Genomic DNA, 22,437 nt, shown 5'->3' on the forward strand with positions numbered 1-22,437 from the left:
TCTGAACAGCTTTGGAACTCCAGATGTTTACAAGCACAGAAGGAGGCCATTCCACTAACCCTCTGTTTTATAACCCACCTTGCTGTTTGCCAAAACTAGTTTTGTGTCCTCAGCAGACTTCAAAATTCTGCTCCATGTCCCCAACCCTTTAACAGGCCGAGCAACAGCCATTTACACTAACTCTTTGTTTCCTGTCTGTCAACCAACATCCGTACTGCTACATTTCCTCTTTTGCCTGAATTTACAAAGAAGCCTCTTGTGAGGCTTATTGAATAGTGTCTGAAAACCCACATACAGCACACCTGTCCATGGGACTGGAGTGTAGTTGATGTAATACCTTTAATATCTTTCATTCATTTGTTTGAATCACATGTCCAAGTCAGTGCATTGAGATAAAACTCCATGGAGCTAAAATCACCCATGTTAAGGAATGCTAATATCATTGCTGAAACACTGAAAATGGACATAATGGGAATCTTGCTCAGCTCACAGAGATTTGTCTCAAAAAACAGTTTAAATATGAGTTCAGTACTGTTGCTATTTTATCTGCCGTAATATTTTGCTTGATTATAATTTTGTGTCTTAAATAAAAGATTTGTTGCGTAGCCTGAGGTATAGGGACTGGGAGTGTGCTGCTTTTCCACCTGTAGCAGACAAGAGTGTACAATGTACAAGGTGTAAGATTTTCTGTATAACCTAGTGGTAAAAGGTTAGATGGTGCGGCAGGGCCAACTTCCTATTGTGCATCAGCTGAAATCTAGTTTCTTTTTTGGACAGCAGAGTAGAGCCTTGTTGGGAAAGGAGCCGAATTGTAAGGAGTAAGACCTGGAATTGTCTTGTGAGTTGGTACGAAGAGAAACAAAATCTGGAATCTTTCATGAGGCAGTTCAATACTGTGACTGTGGCTCTATAGCTTTAGATTGTAATGTGATAATGTATTAGGCACTAAAAGACCACTGGTCCATCCTTCCAGCCTGCTCTTCCAAACGTCACAGCTGCTTCCTGACCCTGAGTGTGGTAATAATGACCGAGTCCTCTTTCCGAGCGAGAATCTATTTAGGCATTTTTCCAACAACCGTGGTTTTCTGTTCCGCCAGACCCACTAATAATTCAACACAGATGACAGCCATATTGACCACCTTCAGACCCATTGGAGAGTCACACCTGGAAACACAGACCCATTGGAGAGTCACACCTGGAAACACAGACCCATTGGAGAGTCACACCTGGAAACACAGACGCATTGGAGAGTCACACCTGGAAACACAGACCCATTGGAGAGTCACACCTGGAAACACAGACCCATTGGAGAGTCACACCTGGAAACGCAAACCCGTTGGAGAGACACGCCTGGGAAACGCAGACCCGTTGGAGAGACACGCCTGGGAAACGCAGACCCGTTGGAGAGACACGCCTGGGAAACGCAGACCCGTTGGAGAGACACGCCTGGGAAACGCAGACCCGTTGGAGAGACACGCCTGGGAAATGCAGACCCGTTGGAGAGACACGCCTGGGAAACGCAGACCCATTGGAGAGACACGCCTGGGAAACGCAGACCCGTTGGAGAGACACGCCTGGGAAACGCAGACCCGTTGGAGAGACACGCCTGGGAAACGCAGACCCGTTGGAGAGACACAGTCTCCTGTATTTCCCTGCCCTGTCACTGATTACCCTGCTCTGCGATTTCTCTGCCCTGGCACTGCATTTTAATACTGCAGGAATTCACTCCAAGTCTGAGTATTTGTGCTACAGTATTGTTGGACATGGTGCTGAGGATCTGTTTATCGAGGTCAGGCAGTGTGCTGCTTCATTCTAACATTACGTTTCCCTCTTGTTTTCAGTGCCAGAGCTCCTTTGGACTCCTCTTTGATATTGATGGTGTTCTGGTCCGGGGGCGGACTCCCATCCCGGCTGCCAAGGAAGCCTTCCGAAAACTTGTGGATAGCCGGGGAGAGTTCCAGGTGCCTGTGGTGTTTGTGACCAATGCAGGAAACTGCCTCCGACAAGTGAAAGCCGAGCAACTGTCCGAGGTCCTGGACGTGGAGGTAAAACCGCTGCATTGCTGATGTGAATCAGGCTTTAACTGGCAGACCTGCCCAGTGCTCTGGACCTGGCTCTGGCTCTGTAAGTGTGCAGGAAGGACCCAGTCTCAGCTTTTTCCTTCTCTCTCAATGGGAATGATTCCAAACTCTGCTCATCTCCAAGCCACACAGATAGCTATCTGAGCCTGGGAGAGATGATGGGGTCCAGGGGTCCACTGGGGATCGGTAGTGAACAAAGACAACGTGGTTTGAGATAGATGCCCCGGTGCAACTTAGTCCAGTGAGGTCCCACAGTGAAGGGCAGAGGCTTTATATCCTGAACCAACAGACTCCTTACTCCCCACCACCCCAGGGCTTGCCCGGAGTTCCAGGGGCCTCTTCTGGGCTCTCTCCTCCCCACCCCTCCGCCCAGGCTGGCGCTTTCCCCCCCACCCGCTCCCGGGCTCGGGCTCACCCCCCCCCCCCCCCTTCCCCGACACAGGATCACACTCTTTCCTCCCCACTGCCCCGGGCCGGAGCCTCTCCTGTGCGATGATAGGAGCTGGGGACTGATGCCTGTGGTTCGGGGCAGTCTAGTGATGCAGAGTGTGTCTGTGTCCTGAAACCAGACAGCATCCGTGGTTCAAGCTTCGAACATGCGAGAGGCGCTAGGGCTCGGTTTGAGGGGGTGGGGCTCTTCTGGCCCTCTCTACCCAGGCATCTCTCCCCCAATAGTTGAGTGGTGTGAGACAGTCGCTGGTCAGTGGGTTTGATGGTGGAGTGGTGTGAGACAGTCGCTGGTCAGTGGGTTTGATGGTGGAGTGGTGTGAGACAGTCCCTGGTCAGTGGGTTTGATGGTGGAGTGGTGTGAGACAGTCGCTGGTCAGTGGGATTGATGGTGGAGTGGTGTGAGACAGTCCCTGGTCAGTGGGTTTGATGGTGGAGTGGTGTGAGACAGTCCCTGGTCAGTGGGTTTGATGGTGGAGTGGTGTGAGACAGTCCCTGGTCAGTGGGTTTGATGGTGGAGTGGTGTGAGACAGTCCCTGGTCAGTGGGTTTGATGGTGGAGTGGTGTGAGACAGTCACTAGTCAGTGGGTTTGATGGTGGAGTGGTGTGAGACAGTCGCTGGTCAGTGGGATTGATGGTGGAGTGGTGTGAGACAGTCCCTGGTCAGTGGGTTTGATGGTGGAGTGGTGTGAGACAGTCCCTGGTCAGTGGGATTGATGGTGGAGTGGTGTGAGACAGTCCCTGGTCAGTGGGTTTGATGGTGGAGTGGTGTGAGACAGTCCCTGGTCAGTGGGTTTGATGGTGGAGTGGTGTGAGACAGTCGCTGGTCAGTGGGATTGATGGTGGAGTGGTGTGAGACAGTCCCTGGTCAGTGGGTTTGATGCTGGAGTGGTGTGAGACAGTCCCTGGTCAGTGGGTTTGATGGTGGAGTGGTGTGAGACAGTCCCTGGTCAGTGGGTTTGATGGTGGAGTGGTGTGAGACAGTCGCTGGTCAGTGGGATTGATGGTGGAGTGGTGTGAGACAGTCGCTGGTCAGTGGGTTTGATGGTGGAGTGGTGTGAGACAGTCCCTGGTCAGTGGGTTTGATGGTGGAGTGGTGTGAGACAGTCCCTGGTCAGTGGGTTTGATGGTGGAGTGGTGTTGGACAGTCGCTGGTCAGTGGGTTTGATGGTGGAGTGGTGTGAGACAGTCCCTGGTCAGTGGGTTTGATGGTGGAGTGGTGTGAGACAGTCCCTGGTCAGTGGGATTGATGGTGGAGTGGTGTGAGACAGTCCCTGGTCAGTGGGTTTGATGGTGGAGTGGTGTGAGACAGTCCCTGGTCAGTGGGTTTGATGGTGGAGTGGTGTGAGACAGTCGCTGGTCAGTGGGATTGATGGTGGAGTGGTGTGAGACAGTCCCTGGTCAGTGGGTTTGATGCTGGAGTGGTGTGAGACAGTCCCTGGTCAGTGGGTTTGATGGTGGAGTGGTGTGAGACAGTCCCTGGTCAGTGGGTTTGATGGTGGAGTGGTGTGAGACAGTCGCTGGTCAGTGGGATTGATGGTGGAGTGGTGTGAGACAGTCCCTGGTCAGTGGGTTTGATGGTGGAGTGGTGTGAGACAGTCCCTGGTCAGTGGGTTTGATGGTGGAGTGGTGTGAGACAGTCCCTGGTCAGTGGGTTTGATGGTGGAGTGGTGTGAGACAGTCCCTGGTCAGTGGGTTTGATGGTGGAGTGGTGTGAGACAGTCCCTGGTCAGTGGGTTTGATGGTGGAGTGGTGTGAGACAGTCGCTAGTCAGTGGGTTTGATGGTGGAGTGGTGTGAGACAGTCCCTGGTCAGTGGGTGTGATGGTGGAGTGGTGTGAGACAGTCGCTGGTCAGTGGGATTGATGGTGGAGTGGTGTGAGACAGTCCCTGGTCAGTGGGTTTGATGGTGGAGTGGTGTGAGACAGTCCCTGGTCAGTGGGATTGATGGTGGAGTGGTGTGAGACAGTCCCTGGTCAGTGGGTTTGATGGTGGAGTGGTGTGAGACAGTCCCTGGTCAGTGGGTTTGATGGTGGAGTGGTGTGAGACAGTCGCTGGTCAGTGGGATTGATGGTGGAGTGGTGTGAGACAGTCCCTGGTCAGTGGGTTTGATGCTGGAGTGGTGTGAGACAGTCCCTGGTCAGTGGGTTTGATGGTGGAGTGGTGTGAGACAGTCGCTGGTCAGTGGGTTTGATGGTGGAGTGGTGTGAGACAGTCCCTGGTCAGTGGGTTTGATGGTGGAGTGGTGTGAGACAGTCCCCGGTCAGTGGGTTTGATGGTGGAGTGGTGTGAGACAGTCCCTGGTCAGTGGGTTTGATGGTGGAGTGGTGTGAGACAGTCCCTGGTCAGTGGGTTTGATGGTGGAGTGGTGTGAGACAGTCCCTGGTCAGTGGGTTTGATGGTTGAGTGGTGTGAGACAGTCGCTGGTTAGTGGGTTTGATGGTGGAGTGGTGTGAGACAGTCCCTGGTCAGTGGGTTTGATGGTGGAGTGGTGTGAGACAGTCCCTGGTCAGTGGGTTTGATGGTGGAGTGGTGTGAGACAGTCCCTGGTCAGTGGGTTTGATGGTGGAGTGGTGTGAGACAGTCGCTGGTCAGTGGGTTTGATGGTGGAGTGGTGTGAGACAGTCCCTGGTCAGTGGGATTGATGGTGGAGTGGTGTGAGACAGTCCCTGGTCAGTGGGTTTGATGGTGGAGTGGTGTGAGACAGTCCCTGGTCAGTGGGTTTGATGGTGGAGTGGTGTGAGACAGTCCCTGGTCAGTGGGTTTGATGGTGGAGTGGTGTGAGACAGTCCCTGGTCAGTGGGTTTGATGGTGGAGTGGTGTGAGACAGTCCCTGGTCAGTGGGTTTGGTGGTGGAGTGGTGTGAGACAGTCCCTGGTCAGTGGGTTTGATGGTGGAGTGGTGTGAGACAGTCCCTGGTCAGTGGGTTTGATGGTGGAGTGGTGTGAGACAGTCCCTGGTCAGTGGGTTTGATGGTGGAGTGGTGTGAGACAGTCCCTGGTCAGTGGGATTGATGGTGGAGTGGTGTGAGACAGTCGCTGGTCAGTGGGTTTGATGGTGGAGTGGTGTGAGACAGTCCCTGGTCAGTGGGTTTGATGGTGGAGTGGTGTGAGACAGTCGCTGGTCAGTGGGTTTGATGCTGGAGTGGTGTGAGACAGTCCCTGGTCAGTGGGTTTGATGGTGGAGTGGTGTGAGACAGTCCCTGGTCAGTGGGTTTGGTGGTGGAGTGGTGTGAGACAGTGAGACAGTCCGTGTTCTGTGGAGGGAGATGTTTCGATGGCTGAGGAACCTTTCTGTGAACTTGAGGAACAGCTGCTAACGGATGGTGTTTTGATTCTTTCAGATCTCTCAGGACCAGGTGATGCTGTCCCACAGCCCTTTGAGAATGTTTCATGATTTCCATAACAAGTTTGTTCTGGTGTCAGGACAGGGACATGTTGAGGAGATTGCCCGGAAGCATCCTGCAAACCTCCACGTTTTACCACCTGTTGATATGGCTCAAATTTTCTTTCTCCGACTCGGCTCCATTCACCTCTCCGCGGGCAAATCACCGCAAACTCTGGCTGACAGAGGCTGACCCGGGCCCAGTCCTGGGCCACTGCTGCCATCGACAGCTGACCCCCCCCCAACACACCCCATAACCCCACACCGTCAGAGCCCCTCCCCCCAACACACCCCATAACCCCCACCGTCAGAGCCCCTCCCCCAACACACCCCATAACCCCCCCACCGTCAGAGCCCCTCCCCCCAACACGCCCCATAACCCCACACCGTCAGAGCCCCTCCCCCAACACACCCCATGACCCCACACCATCAGAGCCCCTCCCCCAACACACCCCATAACCCCACACCGTCAGAGCCCCTCCCCCCAACACACCCCATAACCCCCACCGTCAGAGCCCCTCCCCCAACACACCCCATAACCCCCACACCGTCAGAGCCCCTCCCCCAACACACCCCATAACCCCCACACCGTCAGAGCCCCTCCCCCAACACACCCCATAACCCCCACACCGTCAGAGCCCCTCCCCCAACACACCCCATAACCCCCACACCGTCAGAGCCCCTCCCCCAACACACCCCATAACCCACACCGTCAGAGCCCCTCCCCCAACACACCCCATAACCCCCACACCGTCAGAGCCCCTCCCCCAACACACCCCATAACCCCCACACCGTCAGAGCCCCTCCCCCAACACACCCCATAACCCCACACCGTCGGAGCCCCTCCCCCAACACACCCCATAACCCCACACCGTCAGAGCCCCTCCCCCCAACACGCCCCATAACCCCACACCGTCAGAGCCCCTCCCCCAACACACCCCATGACCCCACACCATCAGAGCCCCTCCCCCAACACACCCCATAACCCCACACCGTCAGAGCCCCTCCCCCAACACACCCCATAACCCCATACGGTCAGAGCCCCTCCCCCAACACACCCCATAACCCCCACCGTCAGAGCCCCTCCCCCAACACACCCCATAACCCCACACCGTCAGAGCCCCTCCCCCAACACACCCCATAACCCCCACCGTCAGAGCCCCTCCCCCAACACACCCCATAACCCCCACCGTCAGAGCCCCTCCCCCAACACACCTCATAACCCCCACCGTCAGAGCCCCTCCCCCAACACACCCCATAACCCCACACCGTCAGAGCCCCTCCCCCAACACACCCCATAACCCCCACCGTCAGAGCCCCTCCCCCCAACACACCCCATAACCCCCACCGTCAGAGCCCCTCCCCCAACTCACCCCATAACCCCACACCGTCAGAGTCCCTCCCCCAACACACCCCATAACCCCCACCGTCAGAGCCCCTCCCCCAACACACCCCATAACCCCCACCGTCAGAGCCCCTCCCCCAACACACCCCATAACCCCCACCGTCAGAGCCCCTCCCCCAACACACCCCATGACCCCACACCGTCAGAGCCCCTCCCCCGACACACCCCATAACCCCCACCGTCAGAGCCCCTCCCCCAACACATCCCATAACCCCCACCGTCAGAGCCCCTCCCCCAACACACCCCATAACCCCCACACCGTCAGAGCCCCTCCCCCCAACACACCCCATAACCCCCACCGTCAGAGCCCCTCCCCCAACACACCCCATAACCCCCACACCGTCAGAGCCCCTCCCCCAACACATCCCATAACCCCACACCGTCAGAGCCCCTCCCCCAACACACCCCATGACCCCCACCGTCAGAGCCCCTCCCCCAACACACCCCATAACCCCCACACCGTCAGAGCCCCTCCCCCAACACACCCCATAACCCCCACCGTCAGAGCCCCTCCCCCAACACACCCCATAACCCCCACCGTCAGAGCCCCTCCCCCAACACACCCCATAACCCCCACACCGTCAGAGCCCCTCCCCCAACACACCCCATAACCCCACACCGTCAGAGCCCCTCCCCCAACACATCCCATAACCCCACACCGTCAGAGCCCCTCCCCCAACACACCCCATGACCCCACACCGTCAGAGCCCCTCCCCCCAACACACCCCATAACCCCCACCGTCAGAGCCCCTCCCCCAACACACCCCATAACCCCCACACCGTCAGAGCCCCTCCCCCAACACACCCCATAACCCCCACACCGTCAGAGCCCCTCCCCCAACACATCCCATAACCCCCACCGTCAGAGCCCCTCCCCCAACACACCCCATAACCCCCACCGTCAGAGCCCCTCCCCCAACACACCCCATAACCCCCACCGTCAGAGCCCCTCCCCCAACACACCCCATAACCCCACACCGTCAGAGCCCCTCCCCCAACACACCCCATAACCCACACCGTCAGAGCCCCTCCCCCAACACACCCCATAACCCCCACACCGTCAGAGCCCCTCCCCCAACACACCCCATGACCCCACACCGTCAGAGCCCCTCCCCCAACACACCCCATGACCCCACACCGTCAGAGCCCCTCCCCCATAACCCCCACCGTCAGAGCCCCTCCCCCAACACACCCCATAACCCCCACCGTCAGAGCCCCTCCCCCAACACACCCCATAACCCCCACACCGTCAGAGCCCCTCCCCCAACACACCCCATGACCCCACACCGTCAGAGCCCCTCCCCCAACACACCCCATGACCCCACACCGTCAGAGCCCCTCCCCCATAACCCCCACCGTCAGAGCCCCTCCCCCAACACACCCCATAACCCCCACGGTCAGAGCCCCTCCCCCAACACACCCCATAACCCCCACCGTCAGAGCCCCTCCCCCCAACACACCCCATAACCCCACACCGTCAGAGCCCCTCCCCCAACACACCCCATAACCCCCACCGTCAGAGCCCCTCCCCCAACACACCCCATAACCCCACACCGTCAGAGCCCCTCCCCCAACACACCCCATAACCCCCACACCGTCAGAGCCCCTCCCCCAACACACCCCATAACCCCCACCGTCAGAGCCCCTCCCCCAACACACCCCATAACCCCCACCGTCAGAGCCCCTCCCCCAACACATCCCATAACCCCCACCGTCAGAGCCCCTCCCCCAACACACCCCATAACCCCACACCGTCAGAGCCCCTCCCCCAACACACCCCATAACCCCACACCGTCAGAGCCCCTCCCCCAACACACCTCATAACCCCCACACCGTCAGAGCCCCTCCCCCAACACACCCCATAACCCCCACCGTCAGAGCCCCTCCCCCAACACACCCCATAACCCCCACCGTCAGAGCCCCTCCCCCAACACACCCCATAACCCCCACCGTCAGAGCCCCTCCCCCAACACACCCCATAACCCCCACCGTCAGAGCCCCTCCCCCAACACACCCCATAACCCCCACCGTCAGAGCCCCTCCCCCAACACACCCCATAACCCCCACCGTCAGAGCCCCTCCCCCAACACACCCCATAACCCCACACCGTCAGAGCCCCTCCCCCAACACACCCCATAACCCCCACCGTCAGAGCCCCTCCCCCCAACACACCCCATAACCCCCACCGTCAGAGCCCCTCCCCCAACTCACCCCATAACCCCACACCGTCAGAGTCCCTCCCCCAACACACCCCATAACCCCCACCGTCAGAGCCCCTCCCCCCAACACACCCCATAACCCCCACCGTCAGAGCCCCTCCCCCAACTCACCCCATAACCCCACACCGTCAGAGTCCCTCCCCCAACACACCCCATAACCCCCACCGTCAGAGCCCCTCCCCCAACACACCTCATAACCCCCACCGTCAGAGCCCCTCCCCCAACACACCCCATAACCCCCACCGTCAGAGCCCCTCCCCCAACACACCCCATAACCCCACACCGTCAGAGCCCCTCCCCCAACACACCCCATAACCCCCACACCGTCAGAGCCCCTCCCCCAACACACCCCATAACCCCCACCGTCAGAGCCCCTCCCCCAACACACCCCATAACCCCCACACCGTCAGAGCCCCTCCCCCAACACACCCCATAACCCCCACCGTCAGAGCCCCTCCCCCAACACACCCCATAACCCCCACCGTCAGAGCCCCTCCCCCAACACACCCCATAACCCCCACCGTCAGAGCCCCTCCCCCAACACACCCCATAACCCACACCGTCAGAGCCCCTCCCCCAACACACCCCATAACCCCCACCGTCAGAGCCCCTCCCCCAACACACCCCATAACCCCCACCGTCAGAGCCCCTCCCCCAACACACCCCATAACCCCCACCGTCAGAGCCCCTCCCCCAACACACCCCATAACCCCCACCGTCAGAGCCCCTCCCCCAACACACCCATAACCCCCACCGTCAGAGCCCCTCCCCCAACACACCCCATAACCCCCACCGTCAGAGCCCCTCCCCCAACACACCCCATAACCCCCACCGTCAGAGCCCGTCCCCCAACACACCCCATAACCCCCACCGTCAGAGCCCCTCCCCCAACACACCCCATAACCCCACACCGTCAGAGCCCCTCCCCCAACACACCCCATAACCCACACCGTCAGAGCCCCTCCCCCAACACACCCATAACCCCCACACCGTCAGAGCCCCTCCCCCCAACACACCCCATAACCCCACACCGTCAGAGCCCCTCCCCCAACACACCCCATAACCCCCACCGTCAGAGCCCCTCCCCCAACACACCCCATAACCCCCACCGTCAGAGCCCCTCCCCCAACACACCTCATAACCCCCACCGTCAGAGCCCCTCCCCCAACACACCCCATAACCCCCACCGTCAGAGCCCCTCCCCCAACACGCCCCATAACCCCCACCGTCAGAGCCCCTCCCCCAACACACCCCATAACCCCACACCGTCAGAGCCCCTCCCCCAACACATCCCATAACCCCCACCGTCAGAGCCCTCCCCCAACACACCCCATAACCCCCACCGTCAGAGCCCCTCCCCCAACACACCCCATAACCCCCACCGTCAGAGCCCCTCCCCCAACACGCCCCATAACCCCCACCGTCAGAGCCCCTCCCCCAACACACCCCATAACCCCCACACCGTCAGAGCCCCTCCCCCAACACACCCCATAACCCCCACACCGTCAGAGCCCCTCCCCCAACACACCCCATAACCCCCACCGTCAGAGCCCCTCCCCCAACACACCCCATGACCCCACACCGTCAGAGCCCCTCCCCCAACACACCCCATAACCCCCACCGTCAGAGCCCCTCCCCCAACACACCCCATAACCCCCACCGTCAGAGCCCCTCCCCCAACACACCCCATAACCCCCACACCGTCAGAGCCCTCCCCCAACACACCCCATAACCCCCACCGTCAGAGCCCCTCCCCCAACACATCCCATAACCCCCACCGTCAGAGCCCCTCCCCCAACACACCCCATAACCCCCACCGTCAGAGCCCCTCCCCCAACACATCCCATAACCCCCACCGTCAGAGCCCCTCCCCCAACACATCCCATAACCCCCACCGTCAGAGCCCCTCCCCCAACACACCCCATAACCCCCACCGTCAGAGCCCCTCCCCCAACACACCCCATAACCCCCACCGTCAGAGCCCCTCCCCCAACACACCCCATAACCCCCACCGTCAGAGCCCCTCCCCAACACACCCCATAACCCCCACCGTCAGAGCCCCTCCCCCAACACATCCCATAACCCCACACCGTCAGAGCCCCTCCCCCAACACACCCCATAACCCCCACACCGTCAGAGCCCCTCCCCCAACACACCCCATAACCCCCACCGTCAGAGCCCCTCCCCCAACTCACCCCATAACCCCCACCGTCAGAGCCCCTCCCCCAACACACCCCATAACCCCCACCGTCAGAGCCCCTCCCCCAACACACCCATAACCCCCACCGTCAGAGCCCCTCCCCCAACACACCCCATAACCCCCACACCGTCAGAGCCCCTCCCCCAACACACCCCATAACCCCCACACCGTCAGAGCCCCTCCCCCAACACACCCCATAACCCACACCGTCAGAGCCCCTCCCCCAACACACCCCATAACCCCCACACCGTCAGAGCCCCTCCCCCAACACATCCCATAACCCCCACACCGTCAGAGCCCCTCCCCCAACACATCCCATAACCCCCACCGTCAGAGCCCCTCCCCCAACACACCCCATAACCCCCACCGTCAGAGCCCCTCCCCCAACACATCCCATAACCCCCACCGTCAGAGCCCCTCCCCCAACACATCCCATAACCCACACCGTCAGAGCCCCTCCCCCAACACACCCCATAACCCCCACACCGTCAGAGCCCCTCCTTGTGAGTGGAGGCTTATAATGGTTTGTATGCAGGTGAGGGGGTGGTGAATATCGAATAAATGTACAGATGTCCCCCATTGCAACTGAATTAGTTTATATTCTAATATTCCCTCAGTGAGAGACCTCTTTCCCTTTTTTCTGTTGGTCATATGCTCTATCTCTGAGTTTTGCTGGATTCCTTAACCGTCCGGTTCCTCAGTCTGGGTTTCAAGCGAGTGATCACCATCGAGATGCTTCGAGAGGCATTCCCCTTGTTGGATGTCGTTGATCATAATCGGAGACCGAAAGAGCTGGTAGGTGGAGCATTTAAAACACTGACCTTACACACGGCTGACCATTCAGTGGCTCAGGGCTGGAGCAGCATCAGCCAGGCCACAATCCCACAATCAATCTCTTGCCTATTCTGACTGAGATGTTCTCAGCCTGACCGAGAGTTACTGTGCCCCCTCCTCGCCCGCGCCCCCTCCTCACCCGCGCCCCCTCCTCGCCCGCTCGTCGCCCACCCCCCCCCTCCTCACCCGCGCCCCCTCCTCGCCCGCTCGTCGCCCACCCCCCCCCTCCTCGCCCGCGATATATTTCCAAGTTGGGATGGTGTGTGACTTGGAGGGGAACGTGCAGGTGGTGTTGTTCTCATGTGCCTGCTGCCCTTGTCCTTCTAGATGGTAGAGGTCGCGGGTTTGGGAGGTGCTGTTGAAGAAGCCTTGGCGAGTTGCTGCAGTGCATCCTGTGGATGGTACACACTGCAGCCACTGTGCGCCGGTGGTGAAGGGAGTGAATGTTTAAGGTGGTGGATGGGGTGCCAATCAAGTGGGCTGCTTTGTCCTGGATGGTGTCGAGCTTCTTGAGTGTTGTTGGAGCTGCACTCATCCAGGCAAGTGGAGAGTATTCCATCATACTCCTGACTTGTGCCTTGTAGATGGTGGAAAGGCTTTGGGGAGTCAGGAGGTGAGTCACTCACCACAGAATACCCAGCCTCTGACCTGCTCTTGTAACCACAGTATTTATATGGCTGGTCCAGTTAAGTTTCTGGTCAATGGTGACCCCCAGGATGTTGATGGTGAGGGATTCAGCGATGGTAATGCCGTTGAATGTCAAGGGGAGGTGGTTGGAGATGGTCATTGCCTGGCACTTATCTGCCACGAATGTTACTTGCCACTTATCAGCCCAAGCCTCCGGATGTTGTCCAGGTCTTGCTGCATGCGGGCTCGGACTGCTTCATTAACTGAGGGGTTGCGAATGGAACTGAACACTGTGCAATCATCAATGAACATCCCCGCCCCCCCCCCGCGTCCTGCTCCGCCCCCCCCGCGTCCTGCTCCGCCCCCCCCGCGTCCTGCTCCGCCCCCCCCGCGTCCTGCTCCGCCCCCCCCGCGTCCTGCTCCGCCCCCCCCGCGTCCTGCTCCGCCCCCCCCGCGTCCTGCTCCGCCCCCCCCCGCGTCCTGCTCCGCCCCCCCCGCGTCCTGCTCCGCCCCCCCCGCGTCCTGCTCCGCCCCCCCCGCGTCCTGCTCCGCCCCCCCCGCGTCCTGCTCCGCCCCCCCCGCGTCCTGCTCCGCCCCCCCCGCGTCCTGCTCCGCCCCCCCCGCGTCCTGCTCCGCCCCCCCCGCGTCCTGCTCCGCCCCCCCCGCGTCCTGCTCCGCCCCCCCCCGCGTCCTGCTCCGCCCCCCCCGCGTCCTGCTCCGCCCCCCCCGCGTCCTGCTCCGCCCCCCCCGCGTCCTGCTCCGCCCCCCCCGCGTCCTGCTCCGCCCCCCCCGCGTCCTGCTCCGCCCCCCCCGCGTCCTGCTCCGCCCCCCCCGCGTCCTGCTCCGCCCCCCCCCGCGTCCTGCTCCGCCCCCCCCGCGTCCTGCTCCGCCCCCCCCGCGTCCTGCTCCGCCCCCCCCGCGTCCTGCTCCGCCCCCCCCGCGTCCTGCTCCGCCCCCCCCGCGTCCTGCTCCGCCCCCCCCGCGTCCTGCTCCGCCCCCCCCGCGTCCTGCTCCGCCCCCCCCGCGTCCTGCTCCGCCCCCCCGCGTCCTGCTCCGCCCCCCCCGCGTCCTGCTCCGCCCCCCCCCGCGTCCTGCTCCGCCCCCCCCGCGTCCTGCTCCGCCCCCCCCCGCGTCCTGCTCCGCCCCCCCCGCGTCCTGCTCCGCCCCCCCCGCGTCCTGCTCCGCCCCCCCCGCGTCCTGCTCCGCCCCCCCCGCGTCCTGCTCCGCCCCCCCCGCGTCCTGCTCCGCCCCCCCCGCGTCCTGCTCCGCCCCCCCCGCGTCCTGCTCCGCCCCCCCCGCGTCCTGCTCCGCCCCCCCCGCGTCCTGCTCCGCCCCCCCCGCGTCCTGCTCCGCCCCCCCCGCGTCCTGCTCCGCCCCCCCCGCGTCCTGCTCCGCCCCCCCCGCGTCCTGCTCCGCCCCCCCCGCGTCCTGCTCCGCCCCCCCCGCGTCCTGCTCCGCCCCCCCCGCGTCCTGCTCCGCCCCCCCCCCGCGTCCTGCTCCGCCCCCCCCGCGTCCTGCTCCGCCCCCCCCGCGTCCTGCTCCGCCCCCCCCGCGTCCTGCTCCGCCCCCCCCGCGTCCTGCTCCGCCCCCCCCCGCGTCCTGCTCCGCCCCCCCCCGCGTCCTGCTCCGCCCCCCCCGCGTCCTGCTCCGCCCCCCCCGCGTCCTGCTCCGCCCCCCCCGCGTCCTGCTCCGCCCCCCCCGCGTCCTGCTCCGCCCCCCCCCGCGTCCTGCTCCGCCCCCCCCGCGTCCTGCTCCGCCCCCCCCGCGTCCTGCTCCGCCCCCCCCGCGTCCTGCTCCGCCCCCCCCGCGTCCTGCTCCGCCCCCCCCGCGTCCTGCTCCGCCCCCCCCGCGTCCTGCTCCGCCCCCCCCGCGTCGCTCCGGCTCCGCCCCCCCCGCGTCCTGCTCCGCCCCCCCCGCGTCCTGCTCCGCCCCCCCCGCGTCCTGCTCCGCCCCCCCCGCGTCCTGCTCCGCCCCCCCCGCGTCCTGCTCCGCCCCCCCCGCGTCCTGCTCCGCCCCCCCCGCGTCCTGCTCCGCCCCCCCCGCGTCCTGCTCCGCCCCCCCCCGCGTCCTGCTCCGCCCCCCCCGCGTCCTGCTCCGCCCCCCCCGCGTCCTGCTCCGCCCCCCCCGCGTCCTGCTCCGCCCCCCCCGCGTCCTGCTCCGCCCCCCCCGCGTCCTGCTCCGCCCCCCCCGCGTCCTGCTCCGCCCCCCCCGCGTCCTGCTCCGCCCCCCCCGCGTCCTGCTCCGCCCCCCCCGCGTCCTGCTCCGCCCCCCCCGCGTCCTGCTCCGCCCCCCCCGCGTCCTGCTCCGCCCCCCCCGCGTCCTGCTCCGCCCCCCCCGCGTCCTGCTCCGCCCCCCCCGCGTCCTGCTCCGCCCCCCCCGCGTCCTGCTCCGCCCCCCCCGCGTCCTGCTCCGCCCCCCCCGCGTCCTGCTCCGCCCCCCCCGCGTCCTGCTCCGCCCCCCCCGCGTCCTGCTCCGCCCCCCCCGCGTCCTGCTCCGCCCCCCCCGCGTCCTGCTCCGCCCCCCCCGCGTCCTGCTCCGCCCCCCCCGCGTCTGCTCCGCCCCCCCCGCGTCCTGCTCCGCCCCCCCCGCGTCCTGCTCGCCCCCCCCGCGTCCTGCTCCGCCCCCCCCGCGTCCTGCTCCGCCCCCCCCGCGTCCTGCTCCGCCCCCCCCGCGTCCTGCTCCGCCCCCCCCGCGTCCTGCTCCGCCCCCCCCCGCGTCCTGCTCCGCCCCCCCCGCGTCCTGCTCCGCCCCCCCCGCGTCCTGCTCCGCCCCCCCCGCGTCCTGCTCCGCCCCCCCCGCGTCCTGCTCCGCCCCCCCCGCGTCCTGCTCCGCCCCCCCCGCGTCCTGCTCCGCCCCCCCCGCGTCCTGCTCCGCCCCCCCCGCGTCCTGCTCCGCCCCCCCCGCGTCCTGCTCCGCCCCCCCCGCGTCCTGCTCCGCCCCCCCCGCGTCCTGCTCCGCCCCCCCCGCGTCCTGCTCCGCCCCCCCCCGCGTCCTGCACCGCCCCCCCCCGCGTCCTGCTCCGCCCCCCCCGCGTCCTGCTCCGCCCCCCCGCGTCCTGCTCCGCCCCCCCCGCGTCCTGCTCCGCCCCCCCCGCGTCCTGCTCCGCCCCCCCCGCGTCCTGCTCCGCCCCCCCCGCGTCCTGCTCCGCCCCCCCCGCGTCCTGCTCCGCCCCCCCCGCGTCCTGCTCCGCCCCCCCGCGTCCTGCTCCGCCCCCCCCGCGTCCTGCTCCGCCCCCCCCGCGTCCTGCTCCGCCCCCCCGGTCTGCTCGCCCCCCGCGTCCTGCTCCGCCCCCCCCGCGTCCTGCTCCGCCCCCCCCGCGTCCTGCTCCGCCCCCCCCGCGTCCTGCTCCGCCCCCCCCGCGTCCTGCTCCGCCACCCCCGCGTCCTGCTCCGCCCCCCCCGCGTCCTGCTCCGCACCCCCCGCGTCCTGCTCCGCCCCCCCCGCGTCCTGCTCCGCCCCCCCCGCGTCCTGCTCCGCCCCCCCCGCGTCCTGCTCCGCCCCCCCCGCGTCCTGCTCCGCCCCCCCCGCGTCCTGCTCCGCCCCCCCCGCGTCCTGCTCCGCCCCCCCCGCGTCCTGCTCCGCCCCCCCCGCGTCCTGCTCCGCCCCCCCCGCGTCCTGCTCCGCCCCCCCCCCCGCGTCCTGCTCCGCCCCCCCCGCGTCCTGCTCCGCCCCCCCCGCGTCCTGCTCCGCCCCCCCCGCGTCCTGCTCCGCCCCCCCCGCGTCCTGCTCCGCCCCCCCGCGTCCTGCTCCGCCCCCCCCGCGTCCTGCTCCGCCCCCCCCGCGTCCTGCTCCGCCCCCCCCGCGTCCTGCTCCGCCCCCCCCGCGTCCTGCTCCGCCCCCCCCGCGTCCTGCTCCGCCCCCCCCGCGTCCTGCTCCGCCCCCCCCGCGTCCTGCTCCGCCCCCCCCGCGTCCTGCTCCGCCCCCCCCGCGTCCTGCTCCGCCCCCCCGCGTCCTGCTCGCCCGCGTCCTGCTCCGCCCCCCCGCGTCCTGCTCCGCCCCCCCCGCGTCCTGCTCCGCCCCCCCCGCGTCCTGCTCCGCCCCCCCCGCGTCCTGCTCCGCCCCCCCCGCGTCCTGCTCCGCCCCCCCCCGCGTCCTGCTCCGCCCCCCCCGCGTCCTGCTCCGCCCCCCCGCGTCCTGCTCCGCCCCCCCGCGTCCTGCTCCGCCCCCCCCCGCGTCCTGCTCCGCCCCCCCCGCGTCCTGCTCCGCCCCCCCCCGCGTCCTGCTCCGCCCCCCCCCGCGTCCTGCTCCGCCCCCCCCCGCGTCCTGCTCCGCCCCCCCCCGCGTCCTGCTCCGCCCCCCCCCGCGTCCTGCTCCGCCCCCCCCCGCGTCCTGCTCCGCCCCCCCCCGCGTCCTGCTCCGCCCCCCCCCGCGTCCTGCTCCGCCCCCCCCCGCGTCCTGCTCCGCCCCCCCCCCGCGTCCTGCTCCGCCCCCCCCCCGCGTCCTGCTCCGCCCCCCCCCCGCGTCCTGCTCCGCCCCCCCCCGCGTCCTGCTCCGCCCCCCCCCGCGTCCTGCTCCGCCCCCCCCGCGTCCTGCTCCGCCCCCCCCCCGCGTCCTGCTCCGCCCCCCCCGCGTCCTGCTCCGCCCCCCCCCGCGTCCTGCTCCGCCCCCCCCCGCGTCCTGCTCCGCCCCCCCCCCGCGTCCTGCTCCGCCCCCCCCCGCGTCCTGCTCCGCCCCCCCCCCGCGTCCTGCTCCGCCCCCCCCCCGCGTCCTGCTCCGCCCCCCCCCGCGTCCTGCTCCGCCCCCCCCGCGTCCTGCTCCGCCCCCCCCCGCGTCCTGCTCCGCCCCCCCCCCGCGTCCTGCTCCGCCCCCCCCCGCGTCCTGCTCCGCCCCCCCCCGCGTCCTGCTCCGCCCCCCCCCGCGTCCTGCTCCGCCCCCCCCCGCGTCCTGCTCCGCCCCCCCCGCGTCCTGCTCCGCCCCCCCCCGCGTCCTGCTCCGCCCCCCCCCGCGTCCTGCTCGCCCCCCCCGCGTCCTGCTCCGCCCCCCCCGCGTCCTGCTCCGCCCCCCCCGCGTCCTGCTCCGCCCCCCCGCGTCCTGCTCCGCCCCCCCCGCGTCCTGCTCCGCCCCCCCCGCGTCCTGCTCCGCCCCCCCCCGCGTCCTGCTCCGCCCCCCCCGCGTCCTGCTCCGCCCCCCCCGCGTCCTGCTCCGCCCCCCCCCCGCGTCCTGCTCCGCCCCCCCCCCGCGTCCTGCTCCGCCCCCCCCCCGCGTCCTGCTCCGCCCCCCCCCCGCGTCCTGCTCCGCCCCCCCCCCCGCGTCCTGCTCCGCCCCCCCCCCGCGTCCTGCTCCGCCCCCCCCCCGCGTCCTGCTCCGCCCCCCCCGCGTCCTGCTCCGCCCCCCCGCGTCCTGCTCCGCCCCCCCCGCGTCCTGCTCCGCCCCCCCCGCGTCCTGCTCCGCCCCCCCCCCGCGTCCTGCTCCGCCCCCCCCAATTTCAGCTTCTACACCGTTCCTCCATCTCACCCATCACAATATTCCCACAAATTCTGATTCCAGCTGTCCACCTTAACAATCCACTTCCTGTGTCTCTGCCCACATCCTTATCTCCACTGACACTGGTCTGCTGCCAATACCCCATCGTCCTTTTTCCATCGTTGATGACTCCCTTCACCCCACCTCGTGCTTCCTCCCTGCTTCCTTTTCACCCACTCTTTTGGCCCTTTCCCTAATTCAGTTTAATCTGTTTGCACACCCCCCTTGCTGTCCATGTTCTCTCTCAAACTCTGAGCTGACTTTCCAACATGAGGAACACGTATTATTTATGCAGCAAAAAGTGTTCACCGTGCAGTACAAACTGTGGGCCAAGTTCCGCTGATCATCCTCTCTGCCCTGCCCCCGTCTTCACCAGGTGTACCTGGACACCCATTGCTAGAGGTTGCACAGAAGACCGTGGAGTAACTCTCCCTCGGACACTGGTATCAGGAAGGTCTCAGGGCAGCACTGGTGATGGTAAGATGCCAGGCACTGCCACTCCAGGGCACAGTGGGTTTGTGCGGGAATCCATGCTGGCCCAGAATGCACTCGAACGGCCGTTAAATCTGTTTGCTTTGTTTTGCAGCCTCCAGCTACCAAGGATTTCACTCAGATTGAAGGTGAGCACATTTATATAAACTTTATTGCTGCGTGTCTGTATTTAATCTGAATTGTTTTGCATGTATTTATTGACTATTAATGTCTGTTTAATCTGTATCGCTCTGTGTGTACCTGTGGGGAAAGGTCCCTCAACACTGAACCAACAACAAGTGTAATTCCGTTTTCAAAACACTTCCCACTGTGGCACCATTTCCCACATTGGTCATCTGACCATGATGTTGAGTGAGATTCCAGTTGGTGATCAGTTCTGGAGGGGTTTAGCCCAGAACACCAGGAACACCTTGCTGATCTCTCACTCCAGAGTATTGCAGAGTCCCAGATGAGGGTAAGGGCTGTGATCAGCAGCTAATGGGATGTTTCCCTTCTGCAGCAGTGATCCTGTTTGGAGAACCCGTCAGGTGGGAGACTAACCTGCAGTTGATAATTGATGTCCTATTAACCAATGGGAGCCCGGGAGACTGCGTGAGGACCGTACCAGATCCACATCTTCCCATCCTGGCCTGTAACATGGACCTGATGTGGATGGCCGAGGCACAGATGGCCAGGTGAGGGGGGCTGTCACATGGACCTGATGTGGATGGCCAGGTGAGGGGGGCTGTCACATGGACCTGATGTGGATGGCCAGGTGAGAGGGGCTGTCACATGGACCTGATGTGGATGGCCAGGTGAGGTGGGCTGTCACATGGACCTGATGTGGATGGCCAGGTGAGGGGGGCTGTCACATGGACCTGATGTGGATGGCCAGGTGAGAGGGGCTGTCACATGGACCTGATGTGGATGGCCAGGTGAGGGGGGCTGTCACATGGACCTGATGTGGATGGCCAGGTGAGAGGGGCTGTCACATGGACCTGATGTGGATGGCCAGGTGAGAGGGGCTGTCACATGGACCTGATGTGGATGGCCAGGTGAGGGGGGCTGTCACATGGACCTGATGTGGATGGCCAGGTGAGAGGGGCTGTCACATGGACCTGATGTGGATGGCCAGGTGAGGGGGGCTGTCACATGGACCTGATGTGGATGGCCAGGTGAGAGGGGCTGTCACATGGACCTGATGTGGATGGCCAGGTGAGAGGGGCTGTCACATGGACCTGATGTGGATGGCCAGGTGAGGGGGGCTGTCACATGGACCTGATGTGGATGGCCAGGTGAGGGGGGCTGTCACATGGACCTGATGTGGATGGCCAGGTGAGGGGGGGCTGTCACATGGACCTGATGTGGATGGCCAGGTGAGAGGGGCTGTCACATGGACCTGATGTGGATGGCCAGGTGAGGGGGGCTGTCACATGGACCTGATGTGGATGGCCAGGTGAGGGGGGCTGTCACATGGACCTGATGTGGATGGCCAGGTGAGAGGGGCTGTCACATGGACCTGATGTGGATGGCCAGGTGAGGGGGGCTGTCACATGGACCTGATGTGGATGGCCAGGTGAGAGGGGCTGTCACATGGACCTGATGTGGATGGCCAGGTGAGGGGGGCTGTCACATGGACCTGATGTGGATGGCCAGGTGAGGGGGGGCTGTCACATGGACCTGATGTGGATGGCCAGGTGAGGGGGGCTGTCACATGGACCTGATGTGGATGGCCAGGTGAGAGGGGCTGTCACATGGACCTGATGTGGATGGCCAGGTGAGAGGGGCTGTCACATGGACCTGATGTGGATGGCCAGGTGAGAGGGGCTGTCACATGGACCTGATGTGGATGGCCAGGTGAGGGGGGCTGTCACATGGACCTGATGTGGATGGCCAGGTGAGGGGGGCTGTCACATGGACCTGATGTGGATGGCCAGGTGAGGGGGGGCTGTCACATGGACCTGATGTGGATGGCCAGGTGAGAGGGGCTGTCACATGGACCTGATGTGGATGGCCAGGTGAGAGGGGCTGTCACATGGACCTGATGTGGATGGCCAGGTGAGGGGGGCTGTCACATGGACCTGATGTGGATGGCCAGGTGAGGGGGGCTGTCACATGGACCTGATGTGGATGGCCAGGTGAGGGGGGGCTGTCACATGGACCTGATGTGGATGGCCAGGTGAGGGGGGCTGTCACATGGACCTGATGTGGATGGCCAGGTGAGAAGGGCTGTCACATGGACCTGATGTGGATGGCCAGGTGAGGGGGGCTGTCACATGGACCTGATGTGGATGGCCAGGTGAGAGGGGCTGTCACATGGACCTGATGTGGATGGCCAGGTGAGAGGGGCTGTCACATGGACCTGATGTGGATGGCCAGGTGAGAGGGGCTGTCACATGGACCTCCTGGCATATCTGGGGTTAATGTGTCAGAGGCTACAGCTCACCCCCAGGTTACAAAGCTCGAGTGTCCATGTGGGATGGGGGAAGTGAGTAATTTGGGATGGGGGAAGTGAGTAATTTGGGATGGGGGAAGTGAGTATTTTGGGATGGGGGAAGTGAGTATTTTGGGATGGGGGAAGTGAGTATTTTGGGATGGGGGAAGTGAGTATTTTGGGATGGGGGAAGTGAGTATTTTGGGATGGGGGAAGTGAGTATTTTGGGATGGGGGAAGTGAGTATTTTGGGATGGGGGAAGTGAGTATTTTGGGATGGGGGAAGTGAGTATTTTGGGATGGGGGAAGTGAGTATTTTGGGCTGGAGCATTTGCCAAGTCTCAAAATGAAAATCAGTTTGTGAATCGTCAGACAAGTCTCTTCTCCCACTACAAAGGCGGGGGAGGGGGAGACTTCCCTGCCCTCCCGGACCTCCACCCTCCCAGACCCGGTCCCGGTCCTGGTCCCTGCTCTCCCGGACCCCAGGCCCCGCTCTCCCTGCGGTACGAGACTCCCACCCAGATATACTGCCCCCAGCTGAGATGAGAAGGGAGAGTGTGAAGGGTCACATCCTCTCCGGCAGTGTGCCATGGAATCATCAAACTTCATGAATGGACTGTCAGGTCCCTGTGACTGCACGGGTAGGGGAGTGGTTTACGTTACTGGTCCAGCAAAATAGAGGCCTGGACAAATAATCTGGAGAATGTGAGTTCAAATCCCACCATAGCAGTGAGAATTTCAATTTACTTCTTAAAAATCTGGAAATAAAAGGCTGGTATCAGCAAAAGTGACCATGAAGCTGTCGGATTGTGGTAAAAACCCAACTGGTTCAATATTGTCCATTAGAGAAGCAAACTTGCTGTCCTTATCCAGT

General features: G+C 64.4%; 1 protein-coding gene across 5 annotated transcripts in view; it reads left to right on the forward strand.

The window, feature by feature from the left end:
- Positions 1 to 22,437, forward strand: part of LOC137334891 (haloacid dehalogenase-like hydrolase domain-containing 5) — a 38,494-nt gene that overhangs the window by 1,233 nt on the left and 14,824 nt on the right. For 2 of the 5 annotated variants that reach the window (XM_067999958.1, XM_067999956.1), the window contains exons 2-6: positions 1,842 to 2,045; positions 5,871 to 5,983; positions 12,437 to 12,530; positions 19,246 to 19,279; positions 19,651 to 19,825. In XM_067999958.1, coding sequence (XP_067856059.1) covers positions 1,842 to 2,045; positions 5,871 to 5,983; positions 12,437 to 12,530; positions 19,246 to 19,279; positions 19,651 to 19,825 — 620 coding nt within the window. The remainder of the gene's footprint in view (positions 1 to 1,841; positions 2,046 to 5,870; positions 5,984 to 12,436; positions 12,531 to 19,245; positions 19,280 to 19,650; positions 19,826 to 22,437) is intronic. The other 3 variants (XM_067999957.1, XM_067999960.1, XM_067999959.1) reach the window with 3 other exon arrangements.

Source organism: Heptranchias perlo, chromosome 18, assembly GCF_035084215.1.
Source record: "Heptranchias perlo isolate sHepPer1 chromosome 18, sHepPer1.hap1, whole genome shotgun sequence".
Taxonomy (NCBI): Eukaryota; Metazoa; Chordata; class Chondrichthyes; order Hexanchiformes; family Hexanchidae; genus Heptranchias; species Heptranchias perlo.